Below are 27,159 nucleotides of genomic sequence, written 5' to 3' on the forward strand. Positions count from 1 at the left end.
TGGAGCTGCACTGCTCCTTTCGCTTTGCAGCGGGGCGGTTGCTGCCTATTCAACCTCATTAACTCACTGAGGGACCAGAAAATGACCTCCCAAAGCACCCCTGAGCCCCCCAAATGCTGCTGCTTCAACATCAAGACAGCAACAGTCGCTCTAGGGATCTTCCACATGGTAAGTTACAGGACTGAGAGGGGAGAGGAGCGAGGCGGAGGTGTAACCTTTGCAGGAGGCTGATTGTTGCAGATCATGAGGCTTCCCAACTGTTGACTTTTCTGTGTTCCCAGAAATGGGTAAAAACCCCAGATTTCAAGAGGACAAGGTGGCAGGGGGAGAGGGGGTGGGGCAGGAAGGAATTTATTGTAGGGGGAGAGGTGGTTTTAACCATTTTTTTCCCTTCTGGCTCTACCAATTGGAGCTTGTGGAAACTCTCTCTGCTTTCTATTTCTCCCTCGCAGCTTAATGCAGGAGCTCCAACCTGTGCAGGGGGTGTGTGGCTTGGCCAGGGCTCAGCCTGGCTACCTGGAGCTGTTGGTTAGAAAGTAGGCAGCACATTGGCAATGCAAACTGTGGGAGTGCTGCAGTGATGGTTCACTGGAGGGAGGAGGGAAGTGAGCCTCAGGCAAGCTAAGGGTGGATGGGAAAGCTGCCTCATTTCTCTCTCTCTATGGCCAGCTGGACATCATAAGCAGTGTTTTGGTTTCTGTTTGGATCTGTGGCCGTGTTCAGCTCCCAAGCAGCTGGTGTAACTGCTCAGGAGTAGGTACAGGTGGCAGCAAGCAGAGGCAGCAGAGCCTGGAGGGATGTTTCTTCCACAGCACCTGGTTGCACAGAGATGCTTTCAGGTGGTTTTAAGTCATACTGAGGATGTGGTTTCTTGCATGGCAGAGGCACTTGAAAGGCTCTCATCTGTCACACTTGGTGTGCACAGTCATGGGTTGGGAGCCTGAAGGGTGGTAATGGTTAATGGGGGGTCTTAACCAGCTCCTTGTCTAGCAGAGGTGGAGTGAGGGGAGCTGTAGCCTCCAAATACATGCTGGGTATGGCAGCTATGGCATGTAAAGGACATGCTGTGGTCTCTTTGCAGCACCAGTCTGTTTTCCTGGAGCAGCAGGAACCATCTGAGCTGCCTGAGCAAATCCTCACAGCACCACTGCCCTCTCCTCACTCTCACAAATCCAAGACACCCATTCAATGTGCTGGCTTAATGGCTTTGGCTTCCACTGTGCCATGCCTGCAGACATTGGTGGAGGATTCAGCTCATGGGATGAAAGGCAGAGAAAGCTGGAGATCAGCTTAGTTGCTTTTGGGGGATAGCAAGATAAAGGGAAAGCATGCAGTGAATGGTTATAGGGCTTTATAAACAGCTGGAGTCAGCAGCACTGTGGGTTGCTGGAGGCAGTGAGGGAGCTGCTGTGCTTGGGCACTGTGCAGCCTCTCTAGTTTGAGGCAAGAGATGGTCTCCTGCCAGCCTAGAGCAGGAAAGAAACTTGGGTCTACCCTGCATGTCCATGCAATGTAACCACCACCCTCTGTCCCTTGGCATCACTTGAAAGCCAAGTGCTGTAGTTGGCACTTCCATACTGTGTTTTAATCCTTTGGGGACCTCAAAAAGATGATGAGCTTGGTTAGAAGAATCGTGCCATCTGATAAACTCTTTTGCTTTCTGCTTTTCAAGCCTCCAGATTACACTCTGGGCAGGCTACTCCTCTCTTGCCACAAGCTCAAACCTTACAATCACCCTCCTTTATAGAAAAAGAAATTGCTGCATTTCTTGTTCATTCTCATGACCCCAAGATACAAAAATGGAATCATCTCAAAGCTGGGAGTTTGCAGCACAGCAATTTCTGACAAGCAATTAAACACACAGCCATCACAGAGGGAGGGGCATGAACTGTTTACAGATGGGACTCTGGCAGGGACTAGAGCCAAGATTTGAAGAGGAGCTGGCAAAAAAAGGTGTGTGCTGCAGAGGTGGGAACCATGAGATGGGGAACTCCAACACTCCACACAGGGCCTGACAAGGACACCCTGCACTGTGAGCTGTTACCAGTGCTGAGACACAAGTGCAGAAAATCAATGGTCTTTTTCCTAGATGGGGGGTTGAATCACAAAAAAAGGGGCCTTCTTTGTCTTTCTCTTTGAGCTGAGGCACAGGGTTGTTTCCTCATAAGTGTTTCACCACGATGCCACTAAGAACAGACGTTCCTGGCTTGCAGCAGGGTGATGGAGGAGGAGGAGACAGCACCTTCCAGTGCTGGTGGCTCACAGGGGAAGTTGAATTGCCAGGGACATCATTTGAAAGGTGTGTTGTTTCAGTAAAACTGGTGGGTCTGCATAAGACACCAGGTCTGTTTTGAAGAGGAAAAGGCAGAGAGCCTTGGAGCAAACCTTCACAGTGCTCAGAGGGAAAGACTTTGCAGGAGAGGTTCAAAGGTCCACTGAGAGCAGGCAAGAGAAGCTGCTTTTCTTTGCAAAATGCCAAAGGCAGTAATCCTAAGACAGATGTCCTGAGTCAGCCCTGAAGCCCAGCAGCTCTCAGCCTGTCTTCAGCAGCTGCTGCTCAGAGAAGGTTATTGGAAGCAGGACGAGTGTCCCTTAACCTGTGCATCTTCTGTGGTCAGTACCACAGAGACTCTTGAGCTTGAGGTTACATGAAAGCTATCATGTTTGCTAGCTGTTGTGTTTAATGAGCTCCAGCTCTGTCCTGCTGATGTTTGCTTTCCAATCATTTCTGTTTGACAAATTCTAGTGCAAGAGGGCTCTGTGATCAGAGGCTGTTTCATACACAGTCTGTTCTATTGCTGTGAATGTTATCTTTCCCCTGACTGTTAGCAGTGGAGACATGGTTCAAATCAGAAATGCTGTGTTGTATACTTAGTTGTAGGTTATACCTCATCCTATAGCAATGAAAGGGTAGGTATCTGTGCCAAAACACTTAAGATTCTCTGCATTGCTAACTGAAAGAGGGTAAAGGAGTGAACCTGGGCCCTGAAGCCAAGGGATGCTGCCTGCCTTAGGGTCAGCCTCCTCTGGGGCACATCCATCTTGAAGAAAAGTGGTTGCAGTGGTTCAAACCAAGCCAGAGAGCAAGCTGAGCACAGCAGGATGAGCAATCAGGGATCTAGTGCTGCAGCTACCCACTGACCCTCTTTGTGTGAGACAAAACTGGGAATGTGGCTGACTCAGACCATTTTTCAAACAGATTTGCCCCCACAGCATCTTAAGTACATTCACAGGAAAGGACTCAGCAGCAATAACTCCACCTGATAGTTCAATAAGGACCAAACTCTCACATTGCAATCAAAGCCACCTGCATGTGGCCCCTTTCTGTTCTGCCAGGGCATGATTTGACTTCACCTTGCACCTGACAACTTGCAAGCAACATGAACTCAGCCTGAGAGCTCACCATGCTTTTACAGTGGCTGCTGCAGAGCCTCAGCTGAGTCCTTGCTCTGCTCTCCCTCTGCCCACATTGTAGTTCCCAGTGCCAGGGCTGCCTGGGTAGGAAGCAGCCTCATGTGTCGAAATGACAGCAGCTCAGTCACCATCCCAGTGAGCAGCTGCATGTGGCTTTGGACTCACCCTCTGAAATGCTGCAGTGCATTACTGCAAAACCAGAATAGTGATCACCATGAGATAGGCACAAGCATGATGTGCAAGGTCAATGCAGGACATGTGAGCAATTTGGGTTTAGACTAAGGAGAATAGGATCACGGATCACTTTTAGTGTTCCAGTTTGTGCCCCTCGTCCTGTCACTGCCCACCACAGAACAAAGACTGACCCCATCCTCACTCTTTAGGTATTTATCAATGTTGATAAGGTCCCCAGATGCTCTTTGAGCCAATAAAAACCATGGGGGATAGGCAGGGGCAGCCTGAGCCTTGAGCTCTTCAGTCCTGCTTCTGACAGAGTGACCATCACTGTGACAGCAGAGCCTGTAATTCCCCAAGCCCCTGCAGTTCCCACTGTGTATGTACCTGCTGCATCAACTCAGTGGATTTCTTTTACACAGGACCCCTCAGAAAACAGATCAACTTTCAGAGGAGGTTGTCTTGTCTGTCTTCTTTAAGAGATAACACAGAATAGCAATCATTTTGTTCCTCTACCTCTTCTCCACCTTTTTGATCATGTAGCTGCATCTGGGCAGAGGGAGGGGGGGAAAGAAAAAGGGGATTTATAACTCAGCAGTGACTTGTATGATTTGCCACATCAATACTGTTGGTTTGTATCAGTATAAATTATTGCTGTGAGTCCTAGTGATGAATGATAGTGATGCTGGGTGATAGTAATGCCATCAAACACAAGCTCTCAGGCTTTGTAGTGATGTCTTGTCCTCCTATAAATTAGGTTTGTCTCACTGCTGATCTCTCTGTAGACAGTTGGAATAGATTGTGGGCATTCTCAAACAAAGGGGGAAGGAGAAAGGGGGGAATGAGGAGGGCACAGAGTTGTGTGATCAGCAAAGCTTCACCAGGTGTTGTGAGGTGACATGCAGGTGAGAAGCGTGGAGCAGCTTGTCCTTCTGCTCATTGGCTTCAAGAACAAGGCTAGAAACTTTGTTTTGTGCATTCAGCAAGGGCAGAAAACCTAGAAGTCATTTGCTACTAATCCCTAATAACAGCCAAAGGTGTTAAAAAGCAGCATGTCTATACCTTGGTCTGGCCTCAGTCACAGAAGGGCTCTTTGGCAGGTCTTTCACTCAAGGAGCAGAGTCTCATTTCCAGGACCTTACCCAGGTCCAGCTCTCACCTGTGGATGTAACTTGTGTTGGTACAGTGCTGCAATTCATTGTTCTTTCATCAAGCTGTGGCTAAGATATCAGCAGACCCCGTGCTGCTCTTGGAGCATCTCTGTTGCACAAACAAGAGGGGAAGAAGGAGGCAGCAGGGAGGAAAAGACAAAATGTTCTGAAAGGAAACCAAACTCCTCACTTCGTGCCACCCTGCCACAATAACCACTTCTACCTTACACTGAGAGAAGGCAAAGCACTGAAAGCTCAGCATTTCTATAGGGTGCTATTTGCCTTCCAAGTGCTGGGTGTCACCTGCTTCTGTGCCCCACTGTCAGAAACCTTCAGAGCATCCCAATGCACTGTCTGAGCAGCACTTCCCCATCCCCTGTGAGCCCTGTTCCTTATGGCTTTAAGCTCTTCTTGCAGAAACACTCAGTGTGGAAACTCCCCTCAAAAAGAAGGGGCAGCCATCACACCAAAGCCATGTGCATGAAGGTAAATTATTTGGTGATTAGTGAAGCTGTACATATTTCAGGGGGAAAAAAAGAGTCTTTAATAGGAGTTTAACCCTACTGCAGCTGCAGCCAACTTATTCACCAGGGAACTGGGGCTGTGTGTGCCAGGCTGTTCAGGTTCTGCCTTGATTTAATGACTGCCTCTACCTCAGCCCTACACTGTTTGGTCAAGTCACTTCATTTCCTGGTGTTACAGATCCTGTACCAAGAAGTTTGAAGCACTCTGTTTTAAACAGAGGCAGCAACAAGATGAGAGGTGTCCTCCCAGAGTTGCAGCTTTTGGAGATGAAACACTAAAGGCTGTGTCCTGGAGGGACTGGGAGACTGTAACATACCAAGTGAGCTGTAAATTGCCAGGGGGTGAAATTTCCCATTTTAAGCTTGCCTCTGTCTTGTCATGACATAGCAATAAGAAAGGGAACTGGATGCTTGTCTGAGCAGCCCTGTCTGCCTGAAATGGGAACCTTTTTGCTTTCTTCTGGAGCTGAAGGGTGAATTTTGAGTGAGAATATATACAGCCCTGCAGAGCAAGGAGTGCTGGGCAGACACCATATCAATCTTCCTCTACCCTCTCAAATTGAGGTGAGCAACCCACTGTAGAGGTTTCATCACCTTGTATGTGTGTTCTCTACAGGAATAAATGAGACTGGCACATGCCAAAGAACCAAGTCAGGTGATGGAGATGTATCCTGGTCCTCACAGGGGATCTTTGCCTGTTTTACCTCGTTGCAGTTCTGTGGCTCATTCTATGCAGAAGCCCTTTTAAATGGAAAGTTTAAACCAGCTTTCACTTTGAAAGTCTTCTCAGTCCTTCAGGTTGGGCTTGGGCTTTTGATCTGACGTGCACTTGTTTTATGTGACTGCAGTTGCTCTGGTTGTGTGGCTGATTTCAACATCAGCAGGGAAACCAGGGCCTCTTTTGCTCTACTCTTCCCTTCTTTGATAGACATGAGAGTTGATTCTTCATACCGAGGTTTAGCCTTTGGCTCTGCTCTGGCTGTAAATGTATTTGGGATGGGGGCATTGGGGATTTGTCCTGCTTTCACTCCCCTGTCTTTCAGGAATGAGGCTGATATTTAGGGCTCAGGTTATCCATTTTGCTCAGGCCTCCATTGAACAGAAAGCTGAAAAAGCCATTTCTTCCTGTATTTCCCATGTTGACTTTTGAGGGTTTTGACCAACAGTAACAATAAAGGAAGTGAATCTCTTTGGGATCATGTGTGTGAATCCTCTCAGACAAGTTAGGGCCCTTGAAGTCAGTGTGTGAGCTCCATGTGGAGTTAGTTAGGAGATCCTTTATCTCTCAGGGGAGACCATCAGATGTAAAGAAGCACCAGATCAATGCAATTTGATCCCTGATAAGGTTCAATGCTTCTATGGCACTGAATCCACGTTCACTTTCTTGTGTCCTCATATAATGAGATTTAGATCTTTCTCCCTGTCCTATCAGCCTCCCAAACTGCCAAGTTTGCAAGGCAGAAGTAACTGAGAAAGAAAAAGCAATGTGTCTCATGTAGCTGTTGAGCAACCTGGTGTCAGACAGGCCAGGAGAAAACATGACTCATCCCTTCTCAAGCTGTAGGCAGTATTGTAAGTTCAGAGAGAAGGCTGGTGGTGGGACACAGGGTCCCAGTCCCCACTGCACTGAGTGTGACATGGTGGATGCTCACTCTAAAAGCAAAAAGTCCTCAGGAGGATGTGCTCCAGCTCCTCTAGAAAGTGTACTTAGAGTGTGTGGCACAGAAAGTTGATGAATTGTGTTCCCAAAGCTAGTTTCTAGGTCTTCTGCAGCTCCTGCAGGGACAGTAGGAGAGCAGGGGGGTTGGACTGGATGATCTTTTAAGGTTGTGTGATTCAGTTCCTGTCTCTGCTGCAGACCTCCCCTCCCAGCCATGCTTCCCCATTTCTGGGGCAGTCCAAAGCCTTTCTTTCCATGCCTGTTTGTTTTACTTGCTTTGCAATGTCACCCATCACTGATGTCACTTCTGCCTGAACTCTGCTTGGGTCTGGTGTGGAACCTCCAGCCCTTGCTCTGCAAAAGGCAAAAAACATTCTCTGTTTTGCTCTCTTTTGTAGCAGTGAGGTTTGTCTCATCTCCCTGCAGCTGCTGGGTTTGTGAGCACGAGCACAGACCGCAAGAGTTCCTGTTCCTCCTTCCCTGCTTCACTTCTGAAAGCTGTTGTTGAGATGAGAGGTTGCTACAGCTCCTGTGGAAAACTTCTTTCAGCTCAACAGCACCTGAGCTTGTGTTGATCTTGGGGACAGATGCAAACTTGTGTGGGGTTCAGGTGGCTCACAGACAGAGGTTGTGCACTCCAGAGAAAACACCCAGCAGCAGAGGTCAGAGAGCTTGTCTGGACGTGAGATGCAGCTGCAGGGTGACAAGCTCATGTTCCCTGCATGCTCAGAGATCTCTTCTGCACCTCTTCACAACAACCTCTTTTGGTGATGTTAGCTTTTGTTGATGGCTCCTATCACTGGCAGTCTGCAGAATGGCTGCTCCCAATGCTGGACATGGTGTTGGTGGGGTGAAGAGTCATGTTGGCAGAGATTTCTCCAGTTTTTGCACACACTCAGGATTTCCTCTCCTGCAGACTCAGGCCCTACATCTCTGAGGACAAAAATGCACAAGGCACGTTGGTCTGTGCATTTCTCCTGCTGTGACTCCTCTGCTCTCAAGCTCTGCCCTGTTACTGGGGCAGGAGGTCCTCCTGAACAGGAATAAAGCTCTGGCAGTGAAGAAGTGGCAGCTCTTTGCACAGCAGCAGACAGGTCAGAGAACTTGTCCAGACATGAGATGCAGCTGCAGGGTGACAAGCTCCTGTTTCCTGCATCCTCAGAGGTCACAGCAGCAGGCTTCCCCCCAGCCACCCACACTGTTAAGTCAACTTAACACAGCACTCACTGTGTTGCCTTTAGAAAGTGCAGCTGTAGGTGTAGGACTGGCAGCCCATGCTGTGCTCCAGCTTGCTACAGCCTAAAAGTGCAGGAAAAAAACAAATATCATATCAAGTATGAGAGAGAACAGCAGAGAACAGAGAGAAAGGAGGAAAGTGGTGCAGCCAGATATGTGCCAGCTCACTGTACAGTGTTGAAACTGTCATAGAATCATGGAAATCATTACAATTGGAGAAGCCTTTGAAGCTGCTGCAGTCCCAGCCCTCCCCTCACCCTGCCCAGCCCAGCACTGACCCACAGCCCTCAGCACCTCAGCTCCACGGCTTTGGGATCCCTCCAGGGCTGGGCACTCCCCCAGCTCCCTGGGCAGCCTGGCACAGGGGCTGACACCCCTCTCAGGGAAACAGTTCTGCCTCAGCTCCAATCTCAACTGCCCTAGGGAAACTTGAGCCCATTGCCTCTTATCCTGTCACTTGGGAGCAGAGACAGACCCCCCCAGCTCACTACAACCCCCTTTCAGGTAGTTGTAGAGACTGATCATGTCTCCCCTCAGCCTCCTCTTCTCTAAACAGCCCCAGGTCCCTCATCTGTTCCTCATAAGATGTTCTCCAGCTCCTCCACCAGCTTTGTTGTCCATCTCTGGACACACTCCAGCACAGTCAGAAAGGTGATGAAGGAGCAACAAATGGCATCATAGTCATCCTTTACCCCAACAGGTGTTATGTGAAGTGCCAACAGTGAGGGTAGTGACTGATGCTCTGCTGTGGCCCTGCACTTCTCAGATCTTCAACAGGTTCAGTCCCCTTGGCATGTGCTGTCTGCACAGTGGCTGGGTGGGATTGTCCCCAGGAGGGATGTGGTGAGGTACATGGCCTTGTGGCTGCTCATCTCCTGGTTTTACTTGAACAGAAATACCTGGCACCTAACAGTGTGAGGTGCTCCAAGGTGAGGTCTCCAGCTTTATGGAGACCCTCCTGCCTCTGATTGCTCAGTGTCCCACATCCATCAGGAGCTTTCCCTAACCTGAGGCTTAGAAATGGATGTTTTTCACTCCAGATTACCACTGTCTGGACGTAGAAGTTCAGTGCTAGGACTGAGAGCACAGCTCTTGACCTCACTCCATCTCACAGCTTGCTAAACTCAGACTGGAATGAACCCTGGAGTCTGGGCTTTGACAGTCCAATTTGTAAACTTGGAGGAAACCATTTTGATTCTATGTGAATAAATCTCATCTGGAGACTTGTCTCAAATAACTATGAGAAGGGAAAATCTATTTTAGTCAATGGAGCAGTAGAGCCAGCCTTGCAGAGAGATCTCCATTCTTTCTGTGTTTCTTTTTATGCTGTAAAATGCTGTCATCACATTTAGCTCAATTCTGAAGCAAAATGCAATTTCAACCTGTAAAGCCAGGACTTTCTGGATAACAGACATTGAAACAAAACTCATTAACTTTGTAATATCTCCATCCTCCTTCACAAGCTCCCAGGGGGGGAAAAAAGACAGTTAAACCCAAACCATTAATAACTTGGTAACTCTTGCCTCGGTATTTCCTTGTACACAACTTGAAACCCTTTGTGACTGTCTCACTTGGAAGACTCATCCTGCATTTAGGACTGTGACCATTGCATGCTCTCTGGAAACAGGTTTATTGATAGGAAGCTGGCCCAAGGCCCACTGAATTGTGTCTTTTGCTTTTGTCCTCCTAGGTTATGAGTGTTTTGCTGCTGATTGAGTACTCCCTGGAGGTGACGGGCAGGAAAGGCTTTTGCAAAGACCTGGACAAGGATTACTACAGATTTGGTAGGTCACTGAGATGAAAAAGTAGCAAAGGTCTGTGGGATTGAGAGGGAGCCCAAGGTCCTGCATTGCTCCTTCTTTCTTTTTTACTCAATGGGAAGCTGGTATTCAGAGCAAATGAGCCAAATGCTCTGACCCAGAGACAAAGTTTGGGCTCTAAAGGTTTTGATTTGGGTTTCAACCATAGCTGTGTTGGCTTTTTGGAGAGAAATATGCAGCCTGGAGAAGTTGTCTTCATTTCAGTGGGTCAGGCCCTCAGCCCAAACTCTCCAGTACCCTCTTACTCCATCAGCCTTCCCACTCCTTCTGACAACCCTGGTTCCCTCTTGCCTTTCTTTTCACCAGCTGTAGGTCAGTGAAGCCTTACACACTCTGTTCACTTTCTTCACACATTAGGCTTCTCCTGGGAAAGCACTGAAGCGTCTGACCAGCTCCTCAAGGGCCCTCATCAAGTGACCTTGAGGTCCTGAAGTGGGGGGAAATCACAGCCCCACACCACAGCCCATGGGTGTATGGGCTACCTGATGTTGCCAGCAATACTCTGCCCTCTATGCCATGGAGCCATCCTCTTCTCATCATCCACCATGCCACGCAGGGATCTCCCACCTCACAGCCAGAGGCCCCTCAGAGAAGCCACACTAGCTCACCTCCCTATCCCCCAATCCCTTTGGCCCCCATCCCCAGATTATCTGGTCTTTGCAGAACATGGTTGTCTGGAGGAAGCAGCCTGGCTGTTTTACAGCCCACAAATAGTCACAAGCACCAAATTCATTACAGATGTTTGAATTCCTACAGCTTGAGCTTGGAAGGATCTATCTGAGCGTTCAGAGACCTGGCAGATCTCTCATGTGGGGTGCCACTGAAAAGAAAAGAACTCCCCAAACCTCAGATGTTACTTAGCCAGGCTAAATCTCCATGAAGCTGTTTGGGAGCCACAGACACAGGGTGTTTTTTTGCTTTTCTTAGTCACTTTTCAGTATAAAACCACAAGTGGAGATAACCATTCTCTGCAGAAAGAAGGAAACCATCCTCCCACACCCTGCATTGTTCCTCCCCCTGGAGAAGGCTCATAGACAGAGAAAAACACAACTCCCAGCAGCAAGGATTGCTTGTTCCCTGCTTGCCCAAGTATGTCCTTCCCCAGGCAGCAAGCATGCACAGACAGGCTCTCTGTAAGTGGAGGAAAAGGACACCAAGTAGAGCAGACTCCTGCACATCCCAAACTCACTTGTACCTGGCGTAGGAGTCAGGCATGGTGGGAAACACCAAAACAGGCAGGGTCACTGTCTGGGTGAAGTGATTGTGACCAGATGGGTTCACAGTTTTCAAAAGAACCCCACTGGGTTTTAGGAGGCACCACTGTGATCCACCAAAGGATCAGCAAGGAGCAAAACATGGACATTTGGGTGAGTCCTGATAACAGGACACCAAGCAAAGGTCTGCTGTTGGGGTTCACAGAGAGTCACAGAGTGGTGGGGGTTGGAAGGGACCTTTAGAGATCACCTAGTCCAATCCCCCTGCTAAAGCAGGTCCCACCTAGTTCACACTTTCCACATGAGGCATTATTTCCTAAGTAGTGAGGTCTGGGTGGGTTGGAGGCTTATTTTCTGTGATCCCTCTGCAGCTGTGGCTCAACTCAACACCAAGTGTAGACTTGCAGGATGACTATGGAAAAATGCTTTCTGCAGGGCTTTCCCAGCAGGGCAACCTGCAATACACCACCAAGGCTCCCAGATGCTTTTCATAGAATCATAGAATCACAGAATGGTGGGGGCTGGAAGGGACCTGTAGAGCTCATCCAGCCCAACCCCCCAGCAGAAGCAGCTCCCACCTAGATCAGGTCACACGGGAACGTGTCCAGGTGGGTCTTGAAGAGCTTCAAGGAAGGAGCCTCCACACCCTCCCTGGGCAGCCTGGGCCAGGGCTCCCTCACTCAAACACTGACAGAGTTTTTTCTTATGTTTAAATGGAATTTTTTGTGTTCCAGCTTCATCCCATCACCCCTTGTCCTGTTGCTAGCTGCAATAGAAAAAAGGGATGTCCCAAGCTCCTGACACCCACCAATGAGATATTTGTAACTATTAATGAGCTCCCCCCTCAGTCTCCTCTTCTCCAGACTAAACAGCCCCAGGTCCCACAGCCTTTCCTCACAAGGAAGATGCTCCAGTCCCCTCAGCATCTTGGTGGCCCTGCACTGGCCTCTCTCCAGCAGTTCCCTGTCCCTCTGGAGCTGGGAGCCCAGAATTGGACACAAGACTCCAGATGAGGGTCATCATGGCAGAGCAGAGGGGCAACAGAACCTCTCTCAACCTGCTGCTCACACTCTTCTTGATGCCCCCAGGATGCCTTTGGCTTCTTGCCCACGAGGCCACGTTGCTGCTCATGTTCATAGTTCATAGTTTGAGATATTCTCTCCCTATGGTGATGTGTGAATGTCAACTCTGACTGTTACAGAGGCCTGAACTGCTGAAACCTGAACAGGATATTGACAGATGAGAATACTTTCCCACAGACAGTGATGTGAAAATGTCACCTGGTTTTCACTGGGGATTTTTGCAGAAAGATCATCCAAGGCCAATGATTTCAACCTTCATTAGAGTATCTAAGTGCAATCTTTAAAGAAAAGGAAACAAACCAGTGAGCCAGATTCTCCAGATAATTTCCATATGAAACCATTTGCATCTCTGCAAACCTGGAGGGTTTCCTTTAAGAGCAGAACCATTCCTAGTGAAATTGGCCCCATTTTTAACAACCCTCCCCTCTTCCTACACAATCAAAATGACAGGTCTTCCCCCTTCCCCCTCTTCCACTGCCTCCTACACACAAAAAAGGGAACACTTTATAATGAAATCCCCAGCACTTCCACTTGGCTTCTCTTCCCAAGCATTTCAAAAGGGCTCTGCTTGGGAGATTGTATTTTCTGATTATATTTGGAACAAACACAGTGCAACCCTTCTATTTCCAGCAGCTAGCAGGGAAGCAATACAGCAAAGCAGTGCAAAAAGTTCAATTTGACTTCAAAACCCAGATGGAAGAGTTGGAGAGCAATTTGGGGAGAGGTTCTGTTGATGCCCTCAGCATCTGCTGCTCTATTTGTAGATCCTGCCAGATTAAAGCACGTCTCAGAATATCTAATGCTAAAGCTGTAGTCATGGCCCAAGAATATAAACAAGGCAAGGCTGGGAAAATGCTTTTCACGTGCTACAGGAGGAACAACATACATCTAGGTGTGCTTTATAAAGAATCAGAGCTCTCTCAAGGTTTCTCATCAGTGTGTTTTGCTGAGGGTGTGGAATGAGCCTTCACTTCTATGGGGATGGTCAGGGAGGAGAAGGAGAACTGGGATTGTTGGAGGGTTTTGTGATTGCCAGGGGAAGAGTGACTGTGTCAGCTGCCCTTAGAAGAGGGATGCTGTGTCCCTTGCAGTCTTGGCTCACAAGATGCCACACAGGACTGAGAGCATTTTCAGTGCAAGCTGACCCAAGAAGTTAATACAGTGCCTGCTGACAGTGTTGCATTGAAATGGGAAGGTGCCACAGGTTTTCTTTTATCTTGAGGAGCCTTGAAGATGATTTTCCCTCTCCTAGTGAGGTCAATGCCAGGGTATTGGCTAGACTCATCTAAATTTGCTACCTAACTAATAAGAATTAACATAAGATTAATTTGTCCAGGCAGAGGGAACAGGACACAGACTTTGCTGCTCGATGGTTTAGGGCAGTCAGCTGCAATTGGGAAGAATTAGGTGTACATCTCTGTGCTCTGTGTAACATAAGGCAGGGATTTGGATGTGTATTTGCCATGCAGCTTCCTCCAAATCTCATCCTGGGGCTGAGAAGCCTTGCTAGCACAAGCCTTCTTGGCAGTGTCTCATTCCTGCCAGCACATGAGCATTGGCAGACTAGATTTTCCTGCTGGAAAAATGAAACCAAAAAAAGCAATCCACCCCCCAAAAAATATCAATTAAAACCTCCTTACCAGTTCTAAGCTGCCAGCATGAGTGGTTTTCTGCCTTGAAGAGATTACACCCCAGCCTTTGCCACAGGTCACATCTTGAGGATGTCTTCAATTCATCCCTGTGTGCAATCTGACTGTTAATCACTTTTATTTCTCATTAATGACTATAAAAACCGAGGCTGTGGACAAAGTTCAACTGGAAAAGTTGTTTCACCTTCTGTCCAGTCAGCCAAGAAAAACACCCTCAGTTAGGCCTGAAGACCTGAGTGCACAGTATATACCATCTCCTACACATACCATTGCCCATGCAGAAGACATTCCCTCCTTCTCTGATGAAAAGAGAATCCAGCTAAAGAGGCTGGGAGGCTTCTTTCCCTTTTTGGTCCTGCCCATCCTATGAAAGCAGCTTGGAGTGTCCAGAAACAACTCCCTGCAGCTTATCAGCAACACCAAATCAGACACTGCTGGGAATGCAACGGTTGAAGCTGGTTTTTAAGCCTTGTTTGTATTTCTTGTCAGGGTTTCTTGGGCCATAAAAGAGAAAGGGGTTTCTCTGCACTCATGGGAAATAGTGAGACTCATTCAAGTGTCCTTCCCTTGCAACATTCAGGGCAAAGCCCATCATGTGAAGTTAATAATGAATATTTGGCAAATAAATGCTCTCCCTTCCTGTTGCCTGGGTGAGGTTTTTGGGTACCACTTGCTAGCAGGACAAATACCTACTTGCAGCTCTGTGGGCTGTGCCATGTGCTCTCATTCTGATTATACCACCTGCCCAAGGTAAATGGCATTTCTTCACAGCACACATATATATTTCTTCTCATTAATTTCCTTGTGATCTCTAGGAGAGTCAAGTAAAACATAAGAAAGAGCATCTTCATGCATTTGTTGATTGCTGTGTGCTTTTATAAAGAGGTGCACCTCAAAGGGGTGAGTTGTCACCCTGCTCTCTGCCAGAAATGAAGTACCACTGCCAGCATGGGACTGTGGAGCTGAAATGTTCTTGTGGGCAGGATGCTGTAAGGCTGCAGGAGTGAAGCAGGCTTTGTGAAAAGCAGCTTTTTGTCATTTTGTAATGGTCAGATCAGAGCAAAAGTCAAGTGGATCACTGGAGGTCTCCAGTCCATCTTCCTGCTTGAAAGAGGGCTGACTCTGAAGCTGAAGCAGCTTCACCAGGGCTTTGTCCAGTTAAGTTGTGCAGATTTCCACTCTGCATCCTTGTTGAAGACTGCACCACTTACTGTAAGAGTTATCTTCCTTTTATCTAGAATTTCCTGGTAGAACAATTGCCTCTTCTGCAATAGCAGCCCTCAGAGAGCCAACACACCTTCTACAGGGACAAACCCTGGAGTCACCATCCCTGGAGGTGTTTAAGAGATGGTTGGATGTTGCACTGAGGGCAATGGGCTGGTGGGTGATAGGGCTGGGACAGAGGCTGCACTCCATGAGCTGAAAACTCTCTTCCAGCTGAAACCATTCTATGATTCTATTCCTTGTGCACCCTGGTACTTTGAAGGTGCTGTAGAGGAAAGCAGATGATTCCTGGGATAAGCACCCAGATGAACATGCAGGAGGAACAGAGGGGAACCATGGAATGTTCCCCCCTTGTTGGAGATTATACAGGTGCTCCAGCTTGAAGCAAGATTCCTGAATTTTTCCCTCTTCTGAAGGTTAGATAAATAAACATCCATCCTGCAGAGGCCAACTGAGCATGGAAGTGGTTGGACTTGATAAAGATCTTTTCCAACTGAAATGATTCTGTGATCCTAAGGGAAATACAGGAGAGATAGAAAAACATCTCATATTTTTAGCCAGTGGATGATGAGCACAGAATCATAGAATCATAGACTGGTAGGGTTGGAAGGGACCTTTAGAGCTCATCCAGCCCAACCCCCCTGCAGAAGCAGGGTCACCTAGATCAGGTCACACAGGAACGTGTCCAGGCAGGTTCTGAAGCCCTCCAAGGAAGGAGCCTCCATGGAAGGTGGTGTCAGTAATCCTGTCACTAGAGGCTGCAAAGTGCCTCAAACCACAGGAATAGCCAGGAATCTACTGCTGCTTCTGGAAAGTCACTTGCTACTCTGCCAGCCCTTGCAAAGTGTTCCAGGTGGCATTTGGCTTCTCTACAACATGTACCTCATTCCCATCTCACAGAGGGTTTCACAGATAGGGCTAAGAGCCAGCAGCTACCACCAGCTAAGGGAATGATTCCTTAAGCTCATCTGTTACAGGTACTCCTGCAAAGGAGATCATTTTGCTAAGCAGAATCTTCGATCAGATCACATCCATTGGATTGATCATCCTGAAGCATCCCTGGAACAGAGAGATCTGCTGCCAGCAGCAAAGATGACTGTATTTGCTGTGACTAGGAGGCAGACAGTCTGTGGAAACTTGTTTTCTCTTGGTTTTCCTTTTCTCTCTGTCCTTTTGTGTCTGTTGGGTTGTGGGCTTTTTGTTCTTATTTTGTTTAGGGCTTTTTTTTGATCTGGATTTTGCTTGGAAAATTCAGCTGGGTTCTGCCAGCAATTAGACTGCAGCAGCAACACCCAATTGCTCAGTTAATTAGTGAGCCTGCCCAGAGAGCTGGAGCATGAGACCATGTAGAAAGGCAGAAAAACACAGCTGTCTTGAATCCAAGGAAACATCATGTTAAAGGGATAAATCCTCTCTGGGGCAAACTTCTGGTGGTGGGTTCTGAGTAGAAAATGGCTTTAGGCAGTTTGGGGTTTAATGGGACTGGGACTCCTTTCACTGGGTGTTCCTGGAGAGCCTGAGTCTGATTTCTTTGTTAAGCTCTCTTTTTTTTGTTTGTTTTGAGCTTATGCTGTCCTTGTGTTAATCTTTGGTTCTTTGAGAACCAGACCCTCATATGTCACTACTCTCCTGCTTCTACAAGATGGTTTTCTGCCATGAAGCTTAGGCTCTTCCCTTGTGAGCTGTGAGCTGGGAGCAGCCTCTGCAGTAAAGCCCTTTATTGCCATCCTCATGTGGAGTTTGCTGGATTTGGGGTTTCTTTCTTTACTGTTTCCTAAGTCTTTGTCCTTTTCTGTGTTTCAGTTCTCATTACTGTGTGGTAAACAGATCTTGCATTTGGGTGTTTCACCAGGTTGTAAGTAAAAGCTGTTCTCTTGCTCTGTGCCACCAAACCTCTTTTTCTTTCCTGATGTAGGTTGAGTGTTTGTTGGATACTATTAATCCCTCCCTTAGGTCTTGAGTATCTGACACCTCCACATGCAGCATCTCATGAAGTGCTGCTTCCTCTCTTGAAATAAGCTCTTTTTGGTTCCTTTGAGGGATGCAGCCTCCCCAAAGGCTTTTTCTCTCTGAACCCCAGGAACTAAGAGGCTTCTCGTGTTCAGGGAAGGAAGTTCTGGTCAGAGCTTCTTTTCAGACTAAAGGTTCCTCATCAGCAAATCTCGTTTCTACAGAAGACCCAAGTGTGCTGCTAATTCTTGAGAAGATAGAAAGGGAAGCCAAAGTATCAATGCATTTCAATGAAACTGAAATGACATTTAAAGGAAATGGAGTGCAGTCTCTGCTAGCAGAGGAAGGAGTGAGGAGTGTTGCTCTTGGTGCAACCTGCCCTTGCTGCCAGATGTGATTCAGCACAGCTGCCAGGCAGGTCCCCTACAACCCTTTCCAGAGCTTCTCAGAGTAGTCTTTTGGTCTTTTCTTCAGCTGCCATTTGTCCATCTTGCTTAGCAGAGCCTGGATGCAGTACTTGACAGTTTGCATATGCTGCAGCCGCTGCATCTAATGGGCTCTCATCTACAGCCAGATGTCATGGGCAGCACTGGGTGGTAGGTCTGCCCTTCTCCAAAATCACTCTGCCTTGGACTTGGGCTGTCTGCATTTGCTCCCTCAAACAGAGTAACTGGCCAACTTACAATAGAGCTGTGACTGCTCTGATGGAAATGTTGTGTTACTGTAAAGAGTAGCATTGCTGTTCTCTGCCTGAAAAAGAGGGATGGGGTTCTCTGCCTCAATACCTTTAAATTGCTTTATTCTAATGTCAGCAAAGGTATGAAGGGAGTTCAGGACATTTTGATGTACACCCCAAGCACTGAAATGCTTCCCTATGTGCTAAAGATGTCATCTGGTACCAGAGCTCCTGGTAAACACTCAAAGCTGGGGGAGGTGGAGGAGCATTTTCATGGGGAAAATGAAGTACTATGGAGCAGTGAGGGATCTCAGAGCAGCTGGATGGTATCAGGGATCCAACAGGCTAGAGCAGGATTTCCAGGCTTGTTTGAGAGCAAGTGAAAGGGGAAGAAAGGAGAATGAGGCACTAGGCATTTAATAGCCATGGAATAAATAGGGCAGTTGATGATGAGAAGGAGTCAAACATTCCTGATGGCTGAGAAATGTACCTGTGGAAAGGATCAGTTGCTTTTACAAAGCCAGGAAAGTGAAAAGTTTGGCTCTAAAAAAACTAAACCAAGCACTTGAGAGCTGGAGAGCCCAAACAAGACTTGTTGCTATTTGAAATGCAGGTAAAGCAGTAAGAAAGAAATTGGAGCACGAGTTGTAGGGGACACTGAAGGATTGTGTGTTAAGCAGAGGCAGATAAAGAAAGGAGCAGTGTTTTGCCCTTTATTTTAGTTGTAAACCCACTTTACCAAAAACCTCACACAGTCTAAACTGCCACAAAGACCAAATGTGTATATTGTGCATGGCAAGCAAGGGTTTGGTGGCCAGATGCACCTTCCTGCACCCAAAATAGCTGATGAATGTTGCCTCCAGCCCTGAAGGTGCTACTGTCTCATCTTGTTCTCCTCACACATTTGTTTCTCATGGGAGTTTTGAATCCTCCAGCTACAGAGAGTGTGGGGGAGTCTGGGAGGTTGCCCAGAGGGGTTGTGGAGGCTCCTTCCTTGGAGGACTTCAAGACCTGCCTGGACACGTTCCTGTGTGACCTGATCTAGGTGACTCTGCTTCTGCAGGGGGGTTGGACTGGATGAGCTCTAAAGGTCCCTTCCAACCCCCACCATCCTGTGATTCTGTGATAGTTCCCCCTGAAGCTGTGGTCCATACCAGCAGTGGGTGGGTGGTTAACTTGTGCTTCTTGTCTGCTTTGAATCTTGCACATCCTTCACCAGATTATCACTGTTGGTTACGTGGAGTCTCAAAGTAATTTCCAACTCAGACATTAATTATTAGCTAAAGGCTAATATATTTCTTTCCTATTTCATTTAACTTTAATATTGTGGCCTGGGATATTTTCACTTTCAATCTAGGAAATAAAGGCTTTTGGCTCCCATGTGCCTGAGCTCACACCCTGCTCAACCCAATGGCTAAAGAAACAGAATCTTCAGAGACAGGTGAAAAAGTGCCTGTAGAAAGGAGGGAGGTGGGGAAGGTTAACTTCTAGCTGCCTGATATTCATCCCTCTACATACACAATTCTTTCTGCCAGCTTCTCAGACTGTAACTTTCCCTTATAGGTGTGAATGAATTGGGACATTAACTCCAACTTTTAGTAATGTGGTGATTGCTTTTGTTACTTTTAGCTGATGTCATCACCAGTTTCCTGTTGATCATCATGCTGTTTATCATCAGCTTCAACCTCCTCCTTGGTGTGGTGAAGGTATGTGCCTCACAAATGACATTTAGCTGCTGGCTGAGGCCTCTGAGTTAGGATGGTAGATGTGAGTTAGGATGGTAGGTGTGAGTTAGGATGATAGATATGAGTTAGGATGGTAGATGTTAGTTAGGATGGTAGGTGTGAGTTAGGATGGTAGGTGTGAGTTAGGATGGTAGGTGTGAGTTAGGATGGTAGATGTTAGTTAGGATGGTAGATGTTAGTTAGGATGGTAGGTGTGAGTTAGGATGGTAGGTGTGAGTTAGGATGGTAGGTGTGAGTTAGGATGGTAGATGTGAGTTAGGATGGTAGGTGTGAGTTAGGATGGTAGGTGTGAGTTAGGATGGTAGGTGTGAGTTAGGATGGTAGATGTGAGTTAGGATGGTAGGTGTGAGTTAGGATGGTAGGTGTGAGTTAGGATGGTAGGTGTGAGTTAGGATGATAGATGTGAGTTAGGATGGTAGGTGTGAGTTAGGATGGTAGGTGTGAGTTAGGATGGTAGGTGTGAGTTAGGATGGTAGGTGTGAGTTAGGATGGTAGGAGGGGCAAGGCAGCTGGTTTGCAGTCTCAGGCTCATCTGCAAGGCTGCTAACTGCCACATTTACCAAACCTGGGTGACATTTCCATCCAGATTATTTGATGTGTTAAGGAATGGGAATGTTGTGATTTAGAAATGGTCTTTTCTTGCCCCATTTCCTTGCTCTTTTGTCAAGGCAGATCCTAGAAGGGAACTGCAGCTTCCCTGGTACCTTGGGGATTCATTTCCTATTCCAGGAGAAGAAATGCCCATGGATTGGTGTGGGAAGCCAGCTCTCTCTGTAGTGGCACACTGTGGGGGCAGCAGAATGACAGCTCTGATGGGATCAAATGCCTGTGTCACAGTGAAAATTCACACAAACTTCCCAAGGGGGTGAAAAAAAAATCACTATTGATGCCTTTCATTGTTTCTGCCTCAATTGTCACCATAGTAAGTGGAACTAGGTGCAGAAATTGTGGGGAATGGTTTACTCTTGGAGTACATTAACATATGTGTTTTCATTGCTTTTCTTTCTCAGAGGAGGGAACGTCTCCTGATCCCATTCCTTGCTCTGCAAGTCATAGACTTTCTCCTCAGCCTCCTGACCATGTTCAGTTCCTACATACAAGTCCCAGCAATCATTTCTGTGTCCTCCCTCAGCCACATGGTAGGTAACAGCTCACTTCTCTGGAAGGGACCTTTAGAGCTCATCCAGTGCAACCCCCCTGCAGAAGCAGCTCCCACCTAGATCAGGTCACACAGGAACGTGTCCAGATGGGTCTTGAAGAGCTCAAGGGAAGGGGACAAGATGCAATCCTTGGATTGTGAGGAAAACCAGTGATACCTGAGACATCATTTAGTTACTCATGTCTGGGAGTCTTCCTCTTAATTGTATTTTCTGTTTCATGGCTTTGGGGAGGGTGTTCTGGGTGTGCCCATGCCAGGAAGGGTTTGCTGGAGATGAGCTGGCAATATCACTGCTCCAGCTAGAGGCCTCCTCTGTGGAGCTTGTATAAAGGAGCCCAACGAGATGATTCAGTCATTTTGGCTAGTAGAAGTGAATTAAATAGCTTAGGCTGTCAATATGAACAGAGCACAGGCTGTGTAAAACATGGAGCAATCTATAGAAGTGATACAGTCTTGTAATTACACCCCAATTCCCTTTGCCTGCTGTTTTTGCAGCAGGGGCACTCGAAGATCCCTTTCCTGGCTCTGCAGCTGCTGGACTTCTGCCTGAGTATTCTTACCCTCTGCAGCTCTTACATGGAGGTCCCCACCTATCTCAGCCTCAAGTCTTCAGACAATGGGGTAGGTTATGAGCAAACTCAGCTGATTTTTCAGGCTGTGAACCCCTGTGAAGTTTCTTTCAGTGGCTGTTAGGACAAAGTAAACTGTCTCTGGTACACCCAGGACCTCTCTGTTTGATGACAAAGGAGGATTTTCTGCATGTTCTTACCAACCTGGTGTTGTTGACTGACAGCTTGCTTATGCCTGTGTTTCTTAAAAGCACAACTTGTTTTTCTTGTAAGAATCTTGAGGATGCAAATTGCAGAGCACAGTGATTTGGACAGAGCCTGTCTGCCTGCATTGACAACTGTCACCTTTTCGTCTTCATTAAACAGTCATCCTTTCACTTCTCATGTAAATAGGCTGCTGAAAGGACTTGGCAAAGGAGTGTAAATGGTAAAAGAGATATCCTTGTACTCATTCTGATGAGGAAAGGAGGGTGGCCTGTCCCTCCTTCCAGATCCAGGGTGAGAAACTTACTGAGGTCTCCACCACTGTCACCCTGGTAGTGGGAACAAGAGTTTATGGCTGAGACTCTCTCCCTCTTTTTGCAGGGCTTTTTGCCAACCCTGGAGAAGTTACCAACAGAGGAGTATGCCAAAGTGATGGTCACCTTCACCATTGCATTCATTGCTGTCCTCTTCCTGAAGGTAAATGGCTGGGGTCTGGTGAGGCTGAAATGAAACTCTCTTGCCTGGGAGACAGGAGGAATTGGGCTTTACTTGTCTCTCAGGCAGGTCTAATATGGAAGTCACTCATCTTGTGCTTCTGTGTGTGTGAGTTACAAAGCAAAATCTCTCCTAGATCCAGAAACTATTCCTGCCTGTTTATCTCTAGAAGGGTGAGATGTTTGAAAACAGATACAAGAAACTCTTCTCCTATTGTGTGCCAGAATAAATCAGGTGGTTAAGCAGCAGGTTGGGGCTCCCACTCGAGTCAGTCACTGCATCTGCACTGATGGAAGCAGAGTTATGTGCACTGATACCTCAAAAGCTAATTAAAGCCTCTGAGCTGCTAAACCCTGCTTACATCTCAGGAAAACTCCACTGTGAGATCCTTTCTATTCTTCTTACTTGGATGGATCAGAGAGCAGGTGTTTTCACTGAGGGATTTCAGGCCAGATAAGAAGACCAGATCTTTCCAGGCACTTGGGCAGATTCTGTCAGAGTGAAAGATGTTCCTTCTTACTTGGGATAGCATTTTTTAATTCAGACTCTTCCCAAGTGGGCAGACAAGCCAGTGTGGAGTGCAGTGTCTTATGTGACTGCACTGCAGATGTGATGCTAGCACAGCTTTTAATATTTGCATGAACTGAGCAATAGGAGTGGAGATAACCCTGAAATCCATTTGGCAGCATTGGTCTTCAGCAGAAATCTCACTGACCTGGCAAATCACTTGCTTTGACTTTTCCACAGGATTAGCTCCAAGGCTGCTCAACTTGCAGTGACTTCTTGCATTGGAGGTTGTAGAAGGAAGGATGGGGGAAGGATAATTAAAAACAGATGGACAGGCATGATTCCTCCCCAAAACAAGCCATTAGGGACCCTTTCCTTTAAGCTTAGTGACAATGCTTCTCCTTTTCCCTATGTAGTAAAACCATTGTCATGAGATGGTTCCTTCCAAGTGATAAAGATCTGATGAGGAAAGTAACAACAACATGAGGCATTTTAGAGCTAAAACTGACATTTGGCCATTTTAAAGGCCATTGGTTCCAATTCACTGAATGCCCACACCAAGGTGGTATCTCAATGTGTTGGACTGGCCCAGGATCTTTTTGCATAAACTGACTTGGTTAATGAGCCATCACAAGCATTTATTGCTCTTACACTAAAATATTGCTTCTGTGTGTCTGCTGCTGTTTGCCTGCCAACTTGCAATTACTAACCTCAAATAGTTATCTGCATCCCACATCATGGTACAACTCAGCTAGAGGTTTCAACAGTCAGATGAAGAGATGAGGCACCTGCCCCACTGCACACAAGTGTCAGTGACTTCATATGAGACCTGTGAGACTTTGCTCACCCTTTTAGCAGGAAAGATTCTTCTGGCAATGGGAGGAAGATGGTAACACTCCTGAAACTCCCTTCTCTCATGTAACACCCCTCTTTGCAAGGAACATTGTCCTGTTGCACTGGTGAGGCTGCACCTCGAGTTCATTTTTGGGCAATAAAGGTCAGAGCCGGGCACAGAGCTGGGGAAGGGGCTGGAGCACAAGGGGCTGGGGAGGGGCTGAGGGAATGGGGGTGTTGAGCCTGGAGAAGAGGAGGCTGAGGGCAGCCAGCAGCACTCTCTGACACTCCCTGACAGGAGGCTGCAGGGAGCTGGGAGTCGGGCTCTGCTCCCCAGTAACAAGTAGAACAAGAGGAAAGGGGCTGCAGTTTCCCCAGGGGAGGTTGAGACTGGAGCTGAGGCAGAACTGTTTCCCTGAGAGGGGTGTCAGCCCTGTGCCAGGCTGCCCAGGGAGCTGGGGGAGTGCCCAGCCCTGGAGGGATCCCAAAGCCGTGGAGCTGAGGTGCTGAGGGCTGTGGGTCAGTGCTGGGCTGGGCAGGGTGAGGGCAGGGCTGGGACTGCAGCAGCTTCAAAGGCTTCTCCAACACAAATGATTCTCTGATTCTATAATTGCTTCTGAAGTAGCTTCCTGACCTCTAGAACAAGCTTCCCATCCATGTGTATTGTCAATGCTGCCAGTGAAGTTTTTCCTCTTCAGTGCAGTGTGGAGCAGGGTATCCTACAGTGACTGTTGAGTGTTTTGAGTCAGCCAGTAATGGGGTGATCCCCAGGTCACTGGCTGCCTTTACCTAAGCTGTGGCTACTAACCCATTCTGCTCCAACCTGCTGTTGTTTGTAGCAATCTTTATTCCACTTGATTGACTCCTGTGCAGTTCCTGGATTGACACTGCAGCAAATTCTCCCAGAATCAAAATCAAAGAAGGGATTTTTTTGTTCTGATGTGTTCCTGTCAGGTTGGTTTTTAAATGTATTAATGTCTCTTTGAGGGATGAGGGTGGGTTTTTGTACAGTTTACATGATGGCTTCAGGGTTTCACATGAAGAGGCTCTTGGAAGGGGAAAGATTTTTGCAGTATTCCCTGAAGGTGCTCAAAGTGCAGCTTTGCCTCCTCATCTCTGGACATTGGACAGATGGATTCCTTCAGTTCACAGACTTCATTCCTTGTTCTCCTGCTTTGTCTTGGCTTTGTGTCAAGGCAAACAGTCCTCATTGTTCTAGGAAATCCTAAGCTACATGGCTTGTTTTTTGGGGTATATAACTCCCTGTGTTCCTTTTAAAGTACCAACTGTTTCTCAAGTGGAGTCTTAGGCCAATAAAAACAAAAGGCACACGACTTTGCCTCCCTGCACAGAGTAGGGAAAATATTTACTTGCTCTGCTGTGTTTCACAGGCTTTGCTTATTTTCTTGTGCCACAACCTGTCAATCGATCCATTTTTCTCCAAAAGCTCCATTTATTGCATCTTGTAACTCTGTGAGGTGCAAGGCAGCCTTGTCAGGAAAGTGTAATATTGCAGCTAGAGCATTTAGTTGAATGAGCTGACCTTGCAGGTCAGTCCTTGTTGACCAGGGAGTCCTGAATCTCTGGGTAGTGGATGTTGTGCTCAAGGTGCTTTTCTCAGACATCCATACTTTGTAGCCTGCTGAGAAAAATAACATGAAAGACATGCTTTCCTTTCCTACCTAATGACATTGCACTCTCAGAGGCCTTAAGCATGTGCTTTATATTTACTGGTATTACTACTCCTATTGATTTCCCACATCACTGTACTGCTCTGAATAGATGGAACTGTCACTTTTCTACTGAAGGATCAAGAGAGACTGATTTAAGTCCCTGGGAACACATGGTCTGCCTCCATAGACGAGAGTAGGACAATAACAGGCTGATGGTAAAAGTGGGAATGCTCTTGTTGACTTCCCTTTCCCTTTCCTTTTCAGGCCTATATGTTCAAATGTGTCCTGAGCTGCTTTAAGTATATTAAAGCCAGTAAGAGAGAGGAGGTGAACATTGACCCACAAGCAGTTGAAAAGGTGAGTAAAGACTCCTTCAGGTTTACACCATGAAAAGGCACAGTTGAGGCTGATGAGATGCATCCTTTCACTTCTTTGGTGGTCTGAGAGAGAGTTCAACCTTTCAGATGTGCATTAAGAGGTACTAATAATCACTTTTCAACTTTCTTATATTACCTTTGTATAAAATCTTTCCAAGGCAATGGTACCTGCAAGGAACAACCCCAGGCTTCAGGCAGAGCACATAAAGGGCAGTGTATCACTTTTGTTCTCTGATACAGAGCTGTGGTTTTAATTTCAGTTGAACTTTGGTTTCTGTGCCTAATAGTGCTAACTAGTTTAAAAACAAGTTTGCCTTCCCCTTTCCCTGAACCAATGTCTGAGAGATTTGATGCATTGCCCTTTGTTAACAGGTTGCTAAATAATGAATGGTGATGTCCTTACTTAGATTACTGATGTTCTCTTCAACAGCAGCATCCAGCTGCTCTGACACAATGGAAAGTTATTGAAGACCTTCTAAAAATGAGATACTGCAAAGATGGATAAGAAATAAAGAGGGAGAATATGGAATGCTAAGTGTAGGCATTTGTCTTGTTGAAACTTGGCAAATGTGATGATTCTTGTCTTACCAGCAGTGTTTGCCCCTGCTGTGCATCCATCCTGGCCCTCTGCAATGGTCTAAACTTCTTTGCTTAGGCAATGAGGCTTATCTTCTGGATGTTAAAGAGGTTTGGTCCATTTACTGCAGCCAGGCTTTGGGAGAAGGAGATGGGACTGGCAGCAAAGTGGTTATAAAGAGAAGTTGACCTCCAAACACTTCTGGATTTCTGCCCTTTATCTCTTACAGCCCATGTGGTTCTCATGCCCTGCTTTGGACTAGGTAGAGAAACAAATGCAAGATCAAATCGACTTGAAAACCCTTCATGTTGTCCTCAGAGCATTAACTAATGGTCTTCTCTTTCAGGCTGTGCTGCCATCGTATGAGGAAGCCTTAGAGTTGCCTTTGAAGGAATCCCCACCACCCTATGTAACAATCTAAGCTCTACTCATGGAGAGAAGACAACGTCTGTATTGCTGTTGGTGTCTCTTACCCCTTCTGTCAGATAGTCAGCCTCATTGAAAAGTCCTTACTGTATAGTGGCATCGTGCTTATTACAATCCACCTCACCTTATGGGCCTAGGAAAAGTAGTGGTGAACCACTGGAGCTGGTATAGAGCTGGTGCCTTGTTCTACACTGGCAGTTTTGACTTGGTACTATCAAGCTGCAGTGCTAATATTAATGAACTTGGGACCAGGCATCACAGGGGTTCCCATCACTGGCTAATGTGAAGTGTGGGCACTGCCTGGATCCCTTCTCAGGCTTTCCTTGTGCCAGCAAGATGCTGGTTTTCATCTGTCTCACATCTAACAGTAGCTGAGACATTTAGCAAGTGGAATAGGGGGGAAAACAGGCAAAAACCTTTTCTCTGAGACAGTCCATCCCCAAAGCTCTGCTACCCAGCATCTTTTAATGAGGACCCTACAGGATACAGGGCTCAGCAAAAGACTGAAGATCTCAAATGAACTATGATGCAGCTCTCATCCTTTGTCTGCTTATGATGATGATGATTAATAGCATACTCCAGACTATACTGGAACCATCACAGGTTGCTCTGCTATTTTATACCCATTTGCTTCTTGGTTTTTTTTGCTTTTAGTTATGACTTGAAAGATGAGTTTCAATTAAAGAACCCCAAAGTTAATGGCTTCAATACTTTGCTGTCTGACTTGTGAAGGATGCCTTCCTTGCTGTCTGAAGTATGTTGCAAGGAAGCAATAGTTTGCTCTCTGAAAAATAAATGAACATCAAGGCACAACTACAA

At 47.0% G+C, this 27,159-nt stretch overlaps 1 protein-coding gene across 1 annotated transcript; it reads left to right on the top strand.

Annotated features, from left to right (window-relative positions):
- On the top strand, positions 1-27,159 carry LAPTM5 (lysosomal protein transmembrane 5). Its single transcript, XM_062014477.1, has 8 exons — positions 1-168; positions 9,850-9,943; positions 19,404-19,480; positions 20,530-20,658; positions 21,174-21,299; positions 21,833-21,928; positions 25,225-25,317; positions 26,261-27,159. Exons 1-8 carry the CDS (start codon positions 82-84, stop codon positions 26,333-26,335), a joined length of 777 nt encoding a protein of 258 aa, XP_061870461.1. The 5' UTR covers positions 1-81; the 3' UTR covers positions 26,336-27,159.

This window comes from Colius striatus, chromosome 24, assembly GCF_028858725.1.
Source record: "Colius striatus isolate bColStr4 chromosome 24, bColStr4.1.hap1, whole genome shotgun sequence".
NCBI lineage: Eukaryota > Metazoa > Chordata > Aves > Coliiformes > Coliidae > Colius > Colius striatus.

What these genes read in the sequence shown, in the direction of transcription:
- LAPTM5 (XM_062014477.1), top strand. Translation starts at nt 82, where the DNA reads ATGACCTCCCAAAGCACCCCTGAGCCCCCCAAATGCTGCTGCTTCAAC. An exon ending in CTCTAGGGATCTTCCACATG is followed by an intron (nt 169 to 9,849) that starts GTAAGTTACAGG and finishes TTGTCCTCCTAG; the next exon opens with GTTATGAGTGTTTTGCTGCT. An exon ending in ACCCACAAGCAGTTGAAAAG is followed by an intron (nt 25,318 to 26,260) that starts GTGAGTAAAGAC and finishes CTTCTCTTTCAG; the next exon opens with GCTGTGCTGCCATCGTATGA.